This window comes from Filicampus tigris, chromosome 4 (genome assembly GCF_054856515.1).
Source record: "Filicampus tigris isolate MCC_2025a chromosome 4, RoL_Ftig_1.0, whole genome shotgun sequence".
Classification (NCBI taxonomy): Eukaryota; Metazoa; Chordata; class Actinopteri; order Syngnathiformes; family Syngnathidae; genus Filicampus; species Filicampus tigris.
The window spans coordinates 2,385,156-2,404,428 of NC_141220.1; the positions used below are offsets into that span (position 1 = coordinate 2,385,156).

At 41.9% G+C, this 19,273-nt stretch overlaps 1 protein-coding gene across 2 annotated transcripts in view; it reads left to right on the forward strand.

Moving 5' to 3' along the window:
• LOC147148091 (uncharacterized) overlaps nucleotides 1-18,909 on the forward strand; it is a 33,745-nt gene extending 14,836 nt beyond the window's left edge. Inside the window, exons 1-3 of one of the 2 annotated variants that reach the window (XM_086027498.1) lie at nucleotides 15,023-15,491; nucleotides 17,482-17,537; nucleotides 17,622-18,909. In XM_086027498.1, the coding sequence (XP_085883624.1) occupies nucleotides 17,673-18,257 (585 nt within the window). In that variant the 5' untranslated portion in view covers nucleotides 15,023-15,491; nucleotides 17,482-17,537; nucleotides 17,622-17,672 and the 3' untranslated portion in view covers nucleotides 18,258-18,909. Of the gene's footprint in view, nucleotides 1-15,022; nucleotides 15,492-17,481; nucleotides 17,538-17,621 lie in introns of those variants that run through there. The other variant, XM_086027499.1, reaches the window with a different exon arrangement.
• The last annotated feature ends 364 nt before the right edge of the window (nucleotides 18,910-19,273 follow it).

A 19,273-nucleotide genomic window follows, 5' to 3' on the forward strand; every position in this document is an offset into this window, starting at 1 on the left:
CAGTGACTACCGCCGCCGATGGTATGGAAGGGTATTACATCTCACACATGTGCAGAAGGTACTTTAATGGTCAGCGTTGCTGTCAGTCGTTGCAGTGTATTTTTCCAGCGTGACGTCCCGACAGCCGGCCAGACGCCACAGGGGGTAAGCGTCTATCACTGTTGGCCAACGTCGCATTGGTCTATCTAGGCCTTAACACTAGAAATTCTAAAGCCCAGCCATTTGGCTTTCCTACCTTTTGAGTCTGATTCGTCAGCCAAATGGCTGGATTAGTTAACATCCTAAATCAGGTGTGAAGAGCCCAGCAATTTGCATGTTCTAATTTCCATGACCACAGGGCAACCATCCATCCATCCATTATCTATACCGCTTATCCTCACAAGGGTCGCGGGGAGTGCTGGAGCCTATCCCAGCAGTCTTCGGGCAGTAGGCGGGGGACACCCTGAATTGGTTGCCAGCCAATCGCAGGGCACACAGAGACAAACAAACATCCGTACTCACAATCACACCTTGGGGCAATTTAGAGTGTCCAATTAACCTACCAAGCATGTTTTTGGAATGTGGGAGGAAACCAGAGTACCCGGAGAAAACCCACGCAGGCACGGGGAGAACATTCAAACTCTGCACAGGGAGGCCGGGGCCGGGATCGAACCCACAACCTCTGAACTGTGAGGCGGACGTGCTAACCAGTCGACCACTGTGCCACCCTGGTTGTAACCATAGTTCTGCAAACGTGGCAACTAACTGTACTACTGGGGGAAGGGAACTGATTTTGCTATTGGATGGAATGAGAAAGAGGTAGCATTTAAGAACTAGTCTCCAATAAATTACCACACTATTGTGTGTTCAACAGGCTACAATTAGGAATTATATTTCCACTGTTGTGATCACAACGGAAAATTATTTTCCCCCTCCCTTCTTAGAAAGAAGTTAAAAAACAGTTTGTTTTAATTCGCAAGGATGGTAAAGCTGACCAGATCTTATCATTCTATGATTCCTGAACTTCAGAGATGGAAAAGAAAACAGACAAGTACATTCAATCGACTTGTGTGAGTCTTTATTTACATTGGATACCTTCTTGAAAGATAAAATGAACACGCATTGAGTAAATAGTTGTTTTGTAAATTGCTAATTAAATTGCTAATCGAGTTAAATGAATAAAAATCATTTAATTAAAAGTTTAATTCTACCTTCCTACCCTTTTCCTTTCTTTAACAATCATTAGGAGAACATAGCTAAGTTTTACAAAATTCACCCACTTCTCACAGAATCAGGTGAACAACAGCTTTTTGTGTAAACAAACATCAAGCAGAACGGAGATGTCGAAGCTAGTTTTGCCTTCTTGACTCTTAACATCTGAACAGTGGTTCCATTCCATAAAGCAGATAATCAACATTTAGAATGTTTTTTGATAGCAAAATAATTTATTTAATGATAAACAAGTACTCTAAGTGGCACCAAAAAAAAAAAAAAAAAATCAGAAAGACTAAATAATGTCATACACATTAATTAAATATATTAGGCAGACATGCGTTTGCACCGGGTCTTATACTGCGCTACAGTATACTACAGTGTGAGCAGCCCTTAACATTTTTTTCTGCACATTTCGAATGACATGCAGGGCATAGTATCTCAATAATATTAAAATTTTGAGTGAGTTGGTATTCGTGAAAAAATGCACAAAATGCAATCTTACACCTAATGTTGGTTTGCTGTTCAGATGATGTGCGCCGTCCTTGAATGGCAATTTTTATGCACTAGAGCCCTTTACACTGGTGGTTAATATTTCATTGTTCAAACAAGGGCTGTTCGATTTTGCCTGATAAGAAAATCCAGATTATATTCTCTCAAACCCGATTTTACGATTACAATTTCTTTGTAAAATAAAAAATAATTAACAATTTTGAATGTCTTTTATTTAAACTTAATTTTTCTTTCTTTTAAGTCAAAATGCCATTCAATTTCACTTAATACACACAGAACAATCCATTGGAATTAACAGCATTTTACTTACACAATAGATTTCAGATCTATTATTAAACCAATAATGAAAGAAGAAAGTGCATATACCATCTGAAACGAAATCATCAACATGAGAGAAGGTTGACAGTCAAGTCTGTATACCAAACAGTCTGTCAGCAAGTAATTTTGCTAACCAGCTAGTGACTAGCCTTTCACCTTTCTCCCTGGTCTTACTTAAACATAAATCAATGATTAGTGCAATGCTGTCACTCAATAATAGTAACTGCGAGTACCATCCCATACGTTTACCTTTCAGATCCTGAAATTTCTTTCGTAACTAGAGGCAATATTTCCCTGCTGAGGCGTTTTGTAACTTGAACATTTCGTATGAAGAGACGTTCATAAGTAGAGGTACCATTGTACAACGCATTGTCAAGCTTAAGTACGGGTGCATATGTAACACTTCTGGAGTGACTACAGTTAAATAGATCAATGGACCAGAACTAAGTTCGACTATTTGAAGTAGTAGTAATTAATATAAACCAATTGAATGACCACAGACCAAGAATAAGTTTAAACTGCCGGCTTCTTTTAGTTGAATTCAAACGTATTGACATACAAATGACACACAAAATTGACACATAATGGACATACGATTTACATAAAACTGTAAGGAAAATATATTCCCTCTGCTTTCAAGTAATAATTTTGGTTGTTTATCCCTTTTCTTTAAACCTATTATCTAGTTTTGAAAATACAGTTCTCAACCCGGGTTGTTATTTTAATAAATTCTAATTTTACGTTTAAATCTATTTATGTGACCCTACCTTTGTTTTGAATAAAGTTCAGTAAAGGCAGGTATCTTGTTCAAATCACTTAAGTCCACCTTTAAATCTCAACCATTTCTGCTTTGTTGCTTAAACCAATCAACAATTCAATAACACCATTACAGCATCATTATGTATGGTTGACAAAAAAATAAAAATGACACAATGTACAAACTCAAAACAATTCAGCAAAAGACTGAACTAATCCAAATATTCAAATGTCTCTGATTCAATCATTCATGTTCTTCTGAATGTCCGAATAGTCAATCCTGAGTTTAGAGTCCACTGCGGTGTAGCAGAGAAAACAACAGATAGATCCTACCAGGTCCGATGGATATTAAAACGTCCCGCAATTGCTCTCCGCTCCTGCGTGAGAGACAGTTCAAGGGGTTCGTGGGTGGCTCGCCATCTTGCGTCTCGCACAAAGAATCCAACTCCGTTAAGAGTTCAGACGTTTCTGAATCAAACCTTAGTAGCCAAGTCCCGTTCAGTAATTAGTACATCACCAATGTAGAACAGGTTGTGAAAAATACAAAAAATAAGTCTTTCTCCGTACAAAAATAGCATTCGATAGCTCGGTTTCCTTCTATTTTTTCTTTTTTCGAGGACTTACTGCACCTTCGTCGTATTCAGAAAGAACGAGGGGAAAAAAAAAATATAAAGTATGCATTTCTGGTCACATGCGTCACGACGTTACGTCGCTACGTGTCCTTCAAAATAAAAGTTTTGATAAATAGTTTAATCATTTTATACAATTCCAAAAACATAAATAAATTAATGAATTTGCACAGTTTTCAACCTTGTAACATACTTTTAAGATATGTTTATCTATTTAGTATTTACAATGCATGTGTTTCCTTAACGACTGTTTTTATTAACAGGCTCTTATTTTATGACACTATGTTAACCTGGGTTACACATAGTCCGGCTGACCAGAGGTCCGTTGTAGAGGAGAAAAAAAGGGGACGACTTTCAGACGTTGAGTTACTTGGTCACTGGTTTTATTGTACATGCGGGGCACACACTACACTACAGACCGGTTTTTGCCCGATTTATTAACTAAACGCTCCCTTGCCTGAGTAAATAGCAGAATCGCCGGTAGCCATGGCTGGTGTTGTTGTTTTTCCGGTATGCGCGCTCGTGGGAGGAATCGGAAATGCAGAGGAAACTACGGTGGCTTAGGTACACCAAAAATAACAAAATTGAACGTGCTGATTTGAACGTTTTTAACATAGTTTTATCCAGAAAATTCGGTTAGGTTATCGCTAATCGAGCAGCCCTAGTTCAAACCCGTTGTTTTAGACGGATGGATCTTTTATACCCGCACTAAGAAAGGTATTTTGAAAAAAATGAATTATATTAACAGTACTTATTTTGCACGTATGCACGTTTTGTCCATATTTATTATCTCGTTTTTGTCATACATCTGGCATGGAAATGTATGGTCCTATGTGACCCCCCATGGTACTGGTGAAAAATTGTGAAAAAAATCCTGGAGCTTTGCCTGATTTTGTGTGAGGGAAATGCCTGCGTCAATCAATGTGTGCTTGGTCGCTTGAGGCACGAAGGGAGCCATGACTCACGCAGTGGCTCTTCCCTTCTTGCCCATGTATATGAACAAGAAATACCGAAGTTCAGCTATTTTAATGATTAAATAATGAATATTATTCGACTGAATAAACAAAATCATTGCAAAACAGAGACTAGACAAGTAAATTGGAACAATAATTTAATGGAATCATAATTACTTTTTTTTGTTTGTTGTTGTTTTTTACTCTTCACATGCAGGACAGAGAGGCTCTGTCTCCCTTTCCTGTCCTAACTACACATCCCTGCTTTGCAACTTCAAGTTGGGTCTTGGAGCCCCTCTCGGGTCTTGCATTGGTGTCGGTTCTGCTCCCATGTCCATTCTGTCGTCCTCACAGGGCGTAAAATCACTTGTCCGGCCCCCATAAAGGTGGGTCCTTTGTTAAGGTGGTGCATTTAATTGATTTTTTTTGTTTTCACAAAATTACAGGATGTGGATTCATTAGGTTGGTATTTCCAAGAAGTATTTCTTCGTCATGCTGTGATTCATCAGGTAATTGAGTCACTTTGAAGTGAATAGAGCACACAAAAGGTCACTGCCGCTGGAATCTTATGCGCTTGTCTGATCATGTTTTGAAACAGCTGGGTACATGTTTATTTTCAGACATGGGCATTCCGTCCCAGGGACGGAACAGCCCCAACCATCACTGTGTACATCTCTTGATGCTGCACGTTTGGGTGTGGCACTGTGCTCCGTGTGGCTGCGTTGCACGGTCCCACTTACTTTGCCGTGTCCAGGCTCATTTGTGGCTTGTATTGCGATCGATGACTTTCGCTATTTTTTCTTGACAAAATTGTAGTGACTCCAAGCAGCCTTGTCGCTTCTGAAAGAAAGAGGGCGGGTTCGGTACTTGTCCGACGCGCTGCTGGTATGATGACAGTTGAAACACATTTGAGTTTTGAATGCGCTTTGATTGGTTTTAATAAAACAGTGAATTTCACGGATACACTCTGGATGGTTTGATGATGGCACAATATAGCATAATGAAACTGCAGCGTAGTGAAGTAGAGAAGCGGAAGCGTATAGCAAAGCGTGGCTAAGCGAAGCGGTCAACAAAAAATATAGCGGCACGAGTCATTTCATTTTAAAGTTTATGACAACTTTAAAATATCACACCTATCACCAGACCTGACGTGTGTGCAAAATTTTGTGAGTTTTTTTTCGTGTTTAGGTGCGCAAAAATGTGATTCATTCGCACAATAATAACAAAATAATAATATTAAGAATTTCTACAAAAACAATAAGTACTGCTCGGGCCCTTGCTAGAGCTGCAAGCAGCAACAAAGGGCTCTCACAGCCCTTGCACAGTTGAGGTACTGGCACGTTTGGGATACTGGCAAATTGGAATTGGAATTTTTTGAAAATGCAGTACATCAGATTAAAAGCTCCTCTAAAATGTCAAAAAGTAGGCAAAATTTGACAGGAATTTAAAAATGGCCGACTTCCTGTTAAGTTTCGAGCAGGGTCTTGGGCTGTTACATATGCCTCCAACTTTTGGTACATCTTGGTGAAATGGTCAACCGGCGCTGTTTCGTTTGGAAATTTAGAGATGGCGCAATCAAGCTATTTTTTTTTTAACCGCACAATAAACTAACATAATAGTTATTATTTTTCCAAGCTTGATGTGTATGCCAGGTTTATCATCATTATCATGACTATCAAGACCATCAAAATCAGCATAATTTTCTTGGCAAACAGCATGTTACCATGGCAACAGTGTTGGACACTGTTGGACACTTTGATTTTATTTTATATCTTGAACATCTTTATATGAAGCACCCATAGTTTCTGCAACTGTTAAAATCTCTAGGAGGAGTTCTTTAAAATGTGATCTCTGTAAAAGGCCAAAAATGGGGCCAAATTTGACAGAAAGCTTAAAATGGTGGACTTCCTGTTAGGTTCACTATTTTGTTGGTCTGAGGCTGTTACATTTCCAACATTTCGTAGATCTTGTTGAAACTTACAGCCAGGGCTGGTTTATTAAAATATTCTACGGAGGCTACTGAGCCATTTTCTAAAAAGCATACATTAAACTAATAAAATAGTGATTATTCTGCTAAGCAAAATGTGTATGCCAAGTAAGACCAGCAAAATCAGTGTCATTTGTCTTGGCAAAAAGCATGTAGCAACAGCATTTGGTGAAATTAAAAATACTGGTTTTCCTTGTGTTCTTGAACATTTAAGATGAAACACGTACAGTTCTAAGATAATTGGACAAAAGTTTTATTCTTTTCTTTCCAATTCTTTAAAATATGACCTCTATAAAAGGCCAAAAATGGGGCCAAACGTTTAACAGAAGAGACTTTTGTCTTGTGACCTCCTGACGGACTCTCTTCTCCAGCACCCTTGAATACGAGGGAGAGTGAGGAGTGTGAGTGTGATTCCTCGGTTCAACACACCTTTTGGTCCCACATGCTGGTGGAATTGAGAAGATCTTTGAAGTATTCTTCCCACCGATTCACAACATCCCGAGTCAAGATCAGCAGCACACCATCTCCACTATATCCAGTGTACTGCTCCCCCCTCCTGAGGCGCCGGATGGTGGACCAGAATTTCCTCGAAGCCGTCCAGAAGTAGTTTTCCATGGCCTCGCCATACTCCTCCCATGTCCGGGTTTTTACCTGAGCAAGCGCTAAAGCTGCATTCCGCTTGGCCAGTCAGTACTTGTCAGATGCCTCTGGAGACCCACAGGCCAAGCTTCAGCTGGACAGCATGCCTTACTGCCGGTGTCCACCAGCGGGTCCAGGGATTGCTGCCACGAGAGGCACCAGCCACAGTACGGCCTTAGCTCTGATGGGCCTCCTCAACAATGGAGGCATGAAACTTCGCCCACTCGGACCCCAACGTCCCCTGCCTCCCCCAGGATGTGGGCAAAGATCTGTTGGAGGTGGGAGTTGAAACTCTTTCGAAAAGGGGAATCTGCCAGACGTTCCAAGCAAACCCTCACAATACGTTTGGGTCTGCCAGGTCGGACCAGTATCTTACCCCACCATGGGAGCCAACACACCACCAGGTGGTGATCAGTTGACAGCTTCGTCCCTCTCTCCACCCGAGTGACGAAAACATGCAGCCACAAATCCGATGACACAAAGATATAGCCTATCATTGAACTGTGCAGTCTAGGGTGTCTTGGTGCCAAGTGCAATAATATCCTGACTGGTGTTAAATGCCGTCCGAGCATAAATCTATGTAGCTTTGCTCACTTCCACATTTCCTCACACTCGTATAAATCAGCCACAGAGAGGTGAATCCTTTTGATATGTTGAAGTGGGCATTAGTAGGGATGTCTACATAAATTTTGGTGCCAATTGATCACTGTTTTTGGATGTTATAAGCAATGAAAATACAATGATTTCCAATGGAGAGTTTGTAATCGGTCCCTCCAGTGACTCCGACTGAACAAGGCTAGAACGATAGGGGGTGCGGCGATTTTCCTCATTAACAAGAGGCGTTATTCATGGAGTCACTTATTTACTAATTTCTCCCAAATTTATTGATAAAATGGAAAATGACAACTCTTTTCATTTTCCTAATCCAAAAATATATAAATTGAACTTGTTAGTGAAAACATGGACATCCCGGCCCAACCATCCCTTTAAGGCTCAGAATGTTTGTTTATTCGCTATCCCCATATATTTTTTTCTCTTACGATCCAATGACAGCCTTATTTTATTAGTATTATTATTTTTTTATTTGAATAGAAAATAAGTGCAGAAAAATTGGTGTCACTGAGTAATGTGGTAACAATTTTTACTCTGAAAATTCACCAGAAAGCACGATATGAAGTGCAAAATAAAACAAACAAACAAAAATCAAAAAGGCATGTAAATAGCTTCTTCTCCACCAACAAGCCCAGGAACTTTTTGTTCCTGGTAATATAAGTTCCTAGTAACAAAGGTTCCTGTGGCCCAGGTTGTTTGCGTCTCCACAGCGTCAAATGGTCCTTGGTAAATTATGCAAATGAGACTGAGGACACATCAGGGAGGTGTTGTGTTACTTCCCTACTCATTACTGACACCCTAAATCAACATCATTATTGCAGGTAGAGAATAATTAAGTGACCTTTAAAGATAGCATATTAATAAATAATAATAGTAATAAATGTAAGTTTAATATTGGTTAACTTTGAAGTATACATTCAATATTAAAGTGTGTCAACATGAAAATCAGAGTGAAAGTATTGTTGCTTAATGCTTATGTAAACTTACCTATTTATTTACTCTATCTCGATAAGGCAGTTGAAAACTTTTCTCATTTGCAATGTCATCCAGGCTGCAAACAGTCTTTGAGGCAGTGATTTATAGACATATTTATGTTTTGTTATGAAAAGGTTTTTCTTATTATCTAGCTTGTGAGTATATCATGTTGTTTTTATATGAGGATATGTATTTGCTTTTATTTGCTGTCTGTAGCCTGGTCAGCATTGCAAATACCATACCTGGATGAGTAAAAGTTAAATAAATGAAATAAATACATGGCTTCATTAACAGCTCTTGTGGGGTTTTTAATTATAGCAGCGTGAAGTACGTTTTCGAAAAAAAATTATACATTGAGACTTTTTATTTGTGCACATTAAAAGACAAAATACATACAGCCAGAAGCCAGGCTGAATTTTCTAGTCTTACACCCGGACCAACTCGGCATCGTTCGCAACTTGGAAAAGTGTCTGGCTTGCCATACGTCATTTTCTGCCACAGTGAACTCCTGGCTTGCAATCTCCATTTCTGTGATTGAATCCAAGGTCCCATCCCAGAAGCGCTTTTCTATTGACATGATGGAAACGCAAATTTAATAACGGAATTGTCCTACAAGTTATTGTAAGTGAAACATCTTAATGACACTGGCAAATGCTGGATGAGGGTTGCTTCTTGGTAGCCTGATGGAGAGCTCACACTTGTCCATGCATTGGAAACTTCTTCATTATCTGCAACATATCATAGTTTAGTAGTAGTGGATACAAGTCAGTCATTTATGCAGACATTTGCATTTTATGTTCAACAGTTGTTGTTTTTTTTTAAATATTTTTATTCAGGTGCAGTTTTTTATTTAACGTGCAATATTTTATTTTTTTCATGAGTACTGTACTTGAGTTTATAAAGGTGCAAGCTATGTTGAGGAGGCAGAGCCTTATCTTTGGCATCAGCCTATTATTGCTATAAGTAACTAAAAAGTGCTACTGATAATTGCTGCAACAGGCAACAAACTAAATAAAACCACAAAGTATTTCTGTGAGTATAACAGGTATTTTACATTCATGCCTCAGAAACAGCAGCGCAGCACATCCAGGAAGAGTTTATTGGTCTCCTTTTCCACTTACATTTTGACATACAAAAGCAAAATGAGTAACAATAAATAATTTAAGCGCCCTACAAGTTATTGTAAAATGAAATTTACCAGGACTGCGGATGCTTGAGTCGCAGGAGACACTGCACTCCTGTGTAGCGATGATGATGGCTCATGATTTCTTCACTTGAAACTGTCTCAAAATGTCCATCCAGAGCAGTGTAAATCAAAAATACATGCCCAAAAAAGGCCAGAGTTCACTATAAGATTATATGGGCCTGTAATCTAAGCTTTACGTTTGCGTTGGATTTTTAACAGTTGTCTTTTTATCATTTATTTGAAGTGGAAGTTATTTAAAATGCAATGCTGCATTATTTAGGTACATTTTTTCCCTGTATGTAAACGCAATGTTTTATTTTTAAACTGAATATGACAGTGGCTTACAAAACGAATCTACTTTCTGTAAATAGAGTAAATCCACTATCCTGTTTTATAAATACTTCAGTGGTGAGACTTTGAACAGCTAACCATTTTCAGTGCACATGCACTCACACAATTTGTGTTTCTGCTGGAAATTACTACAACAGGTAACTACCGGTGAATGACAATATTCCAAGTATTCCTGAGTATTTCGTGTTTACCTTTGTCAGTAGCGGCACACAATCCATTGCTCCGGTGTCCAAGAACGCGACTCATGGCATCTAGTCGTGCCATTTGCTCACTTGACGGTCATTTCCACTCTGGCTGTTGTGATCCGTGAGCTTTCTATTCGTCTTGTTTTAACTTGACATCTTGCACGGACTTGCTGTGCGAACATTTTAAACTCTCCTTGCTCGGCAGTAATAAGCTGGTGCATACTAGTGTCTCCTTCTCGCCGATTAAAACTTAGGTTGGATGTCTTTGTCCCCCAAAAATGCTCAGAAGAGCCTGCACATATTCGTCCGTCTAGATATTCATTCACTTTTCCTTAACTTTTGAAATATTGGACGAGCGAGCACAGCGACGGTACACGAATTAGCAGTTACCGGAGCTAAAGGCTAATGGCATCGTGAACAACCCCCCCCTAAGTTCAACCGACCAATCGGCGCAGCCCGCCCCCGGGAAGAGTTTCTGCTGGACAATTTAGACCCTGGGGCTTATAAGGGCTGAAAATGGCCCTGGGCCAATTCGTTTATCCTGGTAAATTTTTCGGGCGGAAACAAAAGACGGAACCACTTTACCAGAGTAAAGTGAAGGTTCCTCCAAAGGTTCCTGCGGTGGAAAAGGGGCTAATAATGTATTCAAGACCCAACCCATTCAGTGATTTATAGACCAGTGCCAAAATTTCAAAATTGGGAGGCAGTGTAAAGCCTTTAGGACTGGAGTAATATGTTCCGATCTCTTTGTTCTGGTTAGAACCCGAGCTGCAGCGTTCTGAATGAGCTGATGCTCTTTTGCGGGAGACCAGTAAGAAGACCATTTCAATAATCAAGAGGGTCCAATCCTTCTTGAGAAGACTGGTACCAGAGCCCAAGCCATGCGTGTAGGCGAGCCTGACTATATCTAGTCAGAACTTCTCTGCCTTGTACACCAGCTTGGGCTCCTTCCCTGCCAGAGAGGTGACATTCATGTCCCAAGACTAGCTTCTGTAGCCGCGGATCAAACCGCCAAAGTCCCTGCCTTTTGCCGCTGCCCAGCTCATAGGGCACCGGACCCCGTTGGACACTTCCACAAGTGGTGAGCCCATGGGAAAGAAGTCCTACGTTGCCTTTTCAGGCTGAGCCCAGCTGGGCCCCATGGGTGCAGGCCTGGCCACCAAGCGCTTGCCAGTGAGCCCCACCTACGGGCCTGGCTCCAGGTGACCCACGTCCGGGCAAGGGAAAACTTGGACCAATAATTTTACTCACCATAAGGGGTCTCTGAGCTGTGCTTTGTCTAGTCCTTCACCTAGCACCTGTTTGCCATGGGTGACTCTACCAAGGGCATAAAGCCCCAGACAACTTAGCTCCTAGGATCATTGGGACACGCAACCCCCTCCACCGCGGTAAGGTGATGACTCATAGAGGGGAGCAACATTGGCCTTCATCACAATTTATTTATTTTATTTTATTGATCACATTTACCAAGCTTATTTCATTGAGGCAAATCATGACCGCCTAGCTCCTGAGAAAAAGTCAGTGTGGCAAGCAGAGAAGGCAGTTTGGAAAATTTGATGATGCCCGATGATTGTTATGTCCTCTTCACACTCACTCTGGTAATTGATTAATTACAGCATGGAAGTATGAAGAAATGTCAACTCTGGTAATTGATTAATTACAGCACGCAAGTACGAAGAACAAATGTTGCTCAGCAAGACCTGCCTAATAGAAACTACCATTTGTACCTGTGTGAGAACAAAAGGAAAATCACTTGAATGCCTCACCTAATGAGGGTGTGACTTTTCCAAGTGGTGTGCAAAGCAAGTTGCATCTTTCATTGGCAGATACGAGGCAACATAGAAAACATCAGGGCAGAACAGACACCGTTCCACCTATTTCGGCTGAATCAGTAACCTAGCAGAGGTTCCCAACCTTTTTTGGCTTGTGTAACTTTGAGTCTTTTTGTCATACCATGAGTTCCCCCTCACTCATACATGTTGATGATTCTCCAAAAGTACATCGTAACACAGCTGTTTATTTTATTCCATTTCCTTAATTTGATTTAATTCAATGTTACCTTTAAAAAATATATATATAAATAAAACAATAATAATCTAAATAAATAAGCCTTCCTTTGTTATGTATAATTAGGGGTGCACGTAAACATTTGGGCGTGGTTCTCAAATGAGCACTGTGGTTATTGTCATTGTTTGGAGCGAATTTTTTTCCCAACCCACCGACTTCAAGGATGAACTTAAAGGCGGCACATCTGGGCAAGATTTATTGTTACTATCTGTAGGTATGTCATTTAAACGTAAATGGTAAATGGAATGCACTTTTTTAGTGTTTTACCTACACCATATGGTTCCGAAAACACTTTACAAACCCTCACATTCACCCAGTCACGCAAACATTTAACATTGTCACCAGGATTGACGATCGAACTCACAACCTTAAGTTTGGGAGATGACCATTCTACCACTGAGCTATACCGCACGAACTGAATTAACTTAATTTTTTTCTATTTCTCGGGTGCGACCACTGACCGCTGCGAAGTCCCTATTGTTTTCATAGAAATTCTTATTAGGGCACGAGCAGCAACCACTGAATGAATCATATTATTGGTGAATTTTTATTTTGTTGCATGCTGTTGCCATGGCGAAGCACTGTTTTGCAACTCAATACAAGAAAAATCCCCCTTTCTGTGCTCTTCTTTGCTTTTTATTTATATCGGCTCATCGTTTTTGCTCACGTTCACATTGGCTGACCGACAACAAACTCGCAAGGACATCGTGGCCATCAGTTACAGACACAAACAAACCGTCTCGAAGGACTACCACACCAACCACAACATCCCCGACGAAATAGCGAGGCCGCCGGGCTCACCGTGGATCGTTATCGGGCCTGGGAGGCGACGCAGGCGACGGCGGAGGGAGAATAAGCAGAAGAAGATGCAGATCCGGGCTCCCGCTAAAGCTATGAAACCACGCACACAAGCCACCTCTGTCTGTACCTCACAAACACCAGATCTGTGGCTCACAAAATAGATGACCTGGAATTACAACTGTCAGGGAACCACTACGTCAGGGACTGTTGTGTGCTTGGTATAACAGAGACCTGGCTAACCCTGAGGATCCCCGATGCTAGCGTCCAGCTAGCCAGACGCTCGCTGCACCGCTGAGATCGTACGGTGGACTCCGGTAAAAGCAGGGGTGTGGGGCTCTGTATCTACGTGCATGAGGACTAATGTAACAACAGCTTGGTCATAGAGAAGCACTGCTCCCCGGATGTCTGTTAAATGTCGTCCTTATTTTCTCCCGAGAGTGCTAACATAAGCGATCGTCACTGCTGTTTACATTCCCCCTGATGTTAACACTAGCACGTGCTCTCTGTACTATTAAACGCCATTAACAAACAGCTGCGGGCCCATCCTGATGGCGCTCATATAGTGGCGGGAGACTTCAATAAGGCCAACTTCAAGACTGTACTCCCAAAATTCCACCAGCATGTCAAGTGCCCAACAAGGGGAGGACACACTGTGGACCACGTGTACTCGAACATTAAGCACGGTTACAGAGCCATTGATTTAATTTAATGTTACTTTTAAAAAAATAAATGTATATAGTCATATCCCTACTCCATCTCGGCCAGTCGGACCACTTCTCCTTGCTGCCAGTCAGACCACCTCTCCTTGCTGCTTACCCCTGCCTACACCCCCTACAGATGCAGGTCCAGGCCCACCATAAAACCATCCCAACCTGGCCTGAAAATGCTCTGGCCTAACTATTGGACTGCCTCCAACAAACAGAGTGGGACATATTTGGGCTTGAAGACCTGGAAACATACACAACAACCGTACTGGGCTACGTCAGGTTCTGGATGGGAACTGTGTCTGTGGACAAGACCATTCGGGTTTTCCCAAACCAAAAACCCTGGATTTCCAGCCAGGTCTGCTGACTCCTCAAGGCCCGTGATACCGCCTTCAGGTCAGGCAACCGTGCTCTGAACAGTGCGGCTCATGCTGACCTGAAGAAAGGTATCAAACAAGCCTAAGTGGACCACAAGAGAAGGCTGGAGTCGCACTTTGCCAGCAATAGACCACGGGAGATGTGGCAGGGCCTACAGAGCATCACCAACTGCAGAGGCAGAGTCACACCAGGGGACCTGAGTGTGTCGCTGGCAGAGGAACTATGCACACTAAAACCAGCACACAATCCAACAGCTTCTTCCCTCTTGTAATGAACTTCTGAAACAGTTTACTTATAAATCCTTTGTGCCAAATTTTCACTTCTGTGTTGTGACGTTACTGTATTCATTCTTGTAACTTTTTCACGCTGTGTTATTTGCATCGCTGTTGTTAGTCTTACCTCGCGCACTTCTTGTCACTTTATATTGCTTTAGAACTCTCTGGATCATTTCAAGTGAAAAGCTGTGTTTTCTGTACAGCTTAATATTGTAAATAATTGATAACTTGATTTTATGAAATTTGATACTTTTGCCCTCAACACACTATTATTTCAACTAATGTGCCACGGTAGGCTATAATGTTTGGTACTTACTGCCTTCGAGGAAACAAACAGGTTTGTCCTCTTTACAAAGCCACAATGACCTTCATCACGTAAATCACCCAGCTCCTTATTGTCAGACTGATTCAAAACAAACAAACAAAAACAATAACACATACCCAGCTGTTTCATAACATGTTAGGACTGGAAGTACAAGCAGATAAGATTCCACCGGCGGTGACCTTTTGTGTGCTCTAATTCACTTCAAAGTGACTCAATTAACTGATGAATTACAGCATGGCAACATGAAGAAGAAATACTGCTTGGTAGGGATGGGCGGTTTTGATACCAAAATATCAATATCCTGATCCCCGAGTGCTCAATTTTAAGTATCGAACCTCAAACTCAAGCTAAAGTATTGATATTTGCAATTAATTTATATATATATATATATATATTAATCTATAATTTAGAAGGTTGTATTGTCATTGTCATGCCCATCAAATAGAACTCACCAGCTGCAATTACTGTATGTGAAAACAGAAGAAAAATCAATTATGCCCCACCTTAACAAGGGCCCCACCTTAATGGTTGGACAAGAGATTTAAGCCCTCTGTTAACGACTGAGGCATCAGAAGAGACTTGGGAGCAGGACCGACACCAACGCAAGATCTAAGAGGGGTTCCAAGAGCAAACTTGAGTGTGCGAGGTGAGTACTTTCTCCATCTTGAAGAGTTTACAGGGAACACAACATTAATGTTGGACATATTTGATGTTGCGCTTTATTCAATCAAGGGAAAAATATGCAAGGTAGGTTTAAGGTGTCTTTTTTTCAGACAATGGTCTTCTTATTCCACTTCAACCTTCCTCGGAACTGTCACTGCTTCCTTGCGGATGTGTCTATAAAACAGCTGACCGGGTCAGGGAAACCTAAATAAGGATTCCCGACCCGATCAATGCTGCGACGCTCCGGCGCTGTTGAAGGCCATTGAATGTCACCTGCCTTTAGACACGGCACAAGGAAGCAGTGACAGCTCCGAGTTGTAAGAGAGTTTCTCTTCACTGGAATAAGACCACTGCCTGAAGAAAAACCCCTATGGACCTGGCCGGCCTGCGAATAGCAAAAATCTGTAAATAATTAATGGAAATTGAAATGCATTGTGGGTTGTAAACACCCCCAAAATTAAAACAGAATGCTGATCCACCACCAATTTATCACAGAAAATGGGGGTTTCAACTAGTGGGCTTGCATAAAAGATATTCTTGAAAAAAATATGTTTGGGTTGACTTCCACTTTAAAGAAGTGAGGAGGAACGGAGTCATAAGGGGAGCCAGATGGCTTAATATGGCAAACCACATCCTCCAATAATGCCAAGGAAACCGCCTCAAAGGAATCGAACACTGCGGAACGAGAATAGAGAAGTCAAATGTGTCGTTCAAAAAGAGCCCTAGCTGTAGCAACCTTGTCAACGAAAAACTGCAAAAATCTATCGCACATTTCAGGGGACGAGTCCATCCATCGTCTCACGGGCTAGAGTTCAGAATCAATTGTTTTAAATAGAGCACGTGGATCATGGTGATTTGCCTGAATGAGATTTGACAAGTGGTCCCTCTTGGACTCCTTCACCTTTCTTTGGTAACGATGCCAGCAATCCTTTAGGATTTGATAAGAGAAAAGCAGCCTTTTTTCCACCTGCGTTCAACTCTGCGGCATTCCTATTTAGCTGCATGAGTACTCTCATTAAAACATGGCTCCGGTCTAACTTTTAGCCGAATATATTTTAATTGAGCCACAGAGTCCAAAATGTTACGGCAGGGTGAATGGAACCTGTGTGTTGGAACCTCTGTGTTTGAAGAGGGAATACAAAAAGGCATCAGAGAAACAACAAGCTGTGCGGGGGTTAAAAACACGGCACCTGCGATCACTAGCAGTAGCTCTCACAGCACAGGAATACGTTACATCAAAGAACACAGTCATATGAACAGAAAGCACATTGTCCAACACTTTCAAATTTGAGACCGATATACCAAAAGTAAGGACAAGGTCCAAAGTGTGTCCTTGCTTGTGATTGGAGCCAGACATGCACTGTACCATATTGAAAGAGTCTTTGAGTCTTTAAAAGTCATTTGCCTGTGTTTTTTCAGGACAGACACTTGAATATTAAAGTCCCCCATAAACAGGATGTGATCATATAGCAGCATGATTTTGGCAAGAAGATTCGAAAAGTCATCCAGAAAGTCCTTGTGGTATTTGGAAGGCCGGTATATGACAGCGCAGAGCACAGGGATGGCACTGGCAACTTCAAAGAAAGTGCCCTCAAAGCTTGTGAAAGATGTGGCGACTATACAGTGTTTACATGTAAAATTGTTCTTAAAAACAGTTGCCGTTCCTCCAACATGACCTGAAGTTCTTGGATATCGAATGTCTTTTAATGTCATTGGCAACTGAACAAAAATTTTGATTCCCTAAAAAGTTATGGTTTCAGTCGATACAAGGGTTCTCTGTCCGACGGCAATGACATGAAGATTGAATAGGTGTTATCAGCCTCTTCCCAAGGACAGTCCAGGTGCCTCGTGGCAAGGCATGGAACCTAGACCCCAACAAACTGACACTGTCCAACCAGCCAGCTCCCCCATCATGTTCACCTGGTTGACTTTCTCTCAATATAAATTTACAGTTCCTTTTCACTGTCTTTCAGGACAACAGCCACAATGTTTATTCTCAAGGTGTTCACTGTTGCCGTTGTGCTGATTGGTAAGTCATCAAATGATTACTACCAAGTAAGAAAGAGTAAGTGAAAGGTCACCATGTAACAAAGTTGTCAATTTTTTATCACAGGAAGCAGTTGTCTTTCTGCTAAGATAAAAAGACAAGTGACAGTTACTCTAAATGAGGATGGACTTAGATCACCTCCAGGTCCACCTTCAGGTCCACCTTCAGGTCCACCTTCAGGACCACCTTCAGGACCACCTTCAGGACCACCAGGATTACCTGGACCAGAGGGTCCACCTGGACCACCTGGGCCACCAGGACCAGTTGGACCGGAAGGTCCAGCAGGGCCAACTGGTCCAGCAGGATTACCTGGAGCGGATGGGCCACAAGGGCAACCTGGAGCGGATGGGCCACAAGGGCAACCTGGAGCAGATGGACCAGCAGGGCAACCTGGAGCAGATGGGCCACCAGGGCCACCTGGACCACCCGGACCAGCAGGACTACCCGGGCCACCAGGACCACCTAATCCACCAGGACCACCTGGACCTCCCGGGCCACCACTACCTTGTCCATATGGGCAGTCACTACCATCTTGGCCTCCTGGGCCAGGACCACATTATTGCCGACCTGGTACACCACCGTATTACCCACCTGGGCCACAACCTTCTTACCCACCTGGGGCACCAGTACCTTATTACCCAAATTCACCCTTGTGGTAAGAGGTTATTAACCATCCAGCCCACCACCATCTTGGCCACCTGAGCGACCTAAATTGTCCTGGACCACTCCCAAAACCAGCTGATGAAACAGTTTTTCATCCATCATCTTAACAACCACGGCCACCCGGACCACCTTTTAGTGTGTATGACAATGACCCACCTATAACACCATCTTTCCAAGCTGGACCACCACTTGGACCACGTTTTATTTCATATCACAATTAGCCACCCAGACCAAAACAAGACACCAGTGCAACCACCTGTTATCCTGGATAAAAACAACCACTTGGAGACCAAATTGTCAACCTGCCCCACCGCTTGTCCCACCTAGACCACCAACAGGACAACCCCCACCAGCACCAATTACTCCAGATGAAAAAAACCCACCTGAAGCAGCACCTTGCCAACCTTCCCCACGACATGAAAAAAAAAAACCTGGCCAACACCGGTTACTCCTGATCAATATACCCCACCTGGACCACCAGTTGGACCAACATCCAGTTCACCACCTGGGCTTCTTGGACATGTCACCCCCAACCACAGAAAGTGAATTGTTTATATTCTAAAAGAACACTTGTCATTATGCATTCGGTCCTAATTGTTGATTATTGTGTGGTTGTTGAGGTGTCAATGCAAGATTCTCATCCTTGCCACCTGCGCTCAATTCTAATAATAAAGATGATTGTTCTTCTTTATGACTCCGTTGCTTGAATTTTGGTACAGCCATCAAAAATATGAGGTTTATCGCCTTTGAAACCTTAAACGCTCCTTTGAAAGACTGACTGATTACGGACTGCAGCTGATTATGTAGATGCGTTGGTCTACCAGAAGTTTGAGGCATATGTATTATCCCAAGACCTGTAAAAAGTATCTGGAGCCCGACACTAAACTCAACAGGAAGTCTGACAGTTTTAATGTCCTTCAAATTGTGCCTCATTTTTGGCTTTCTGTAGAGGTCTTATTTGATCAAAGCAGTTTTTTTTTCCTGATATACTGTACTTCATTTTCAAAAATCCAATTCCAATGTACGAGTATCCCAGCATGCCAGTACCCCAACAT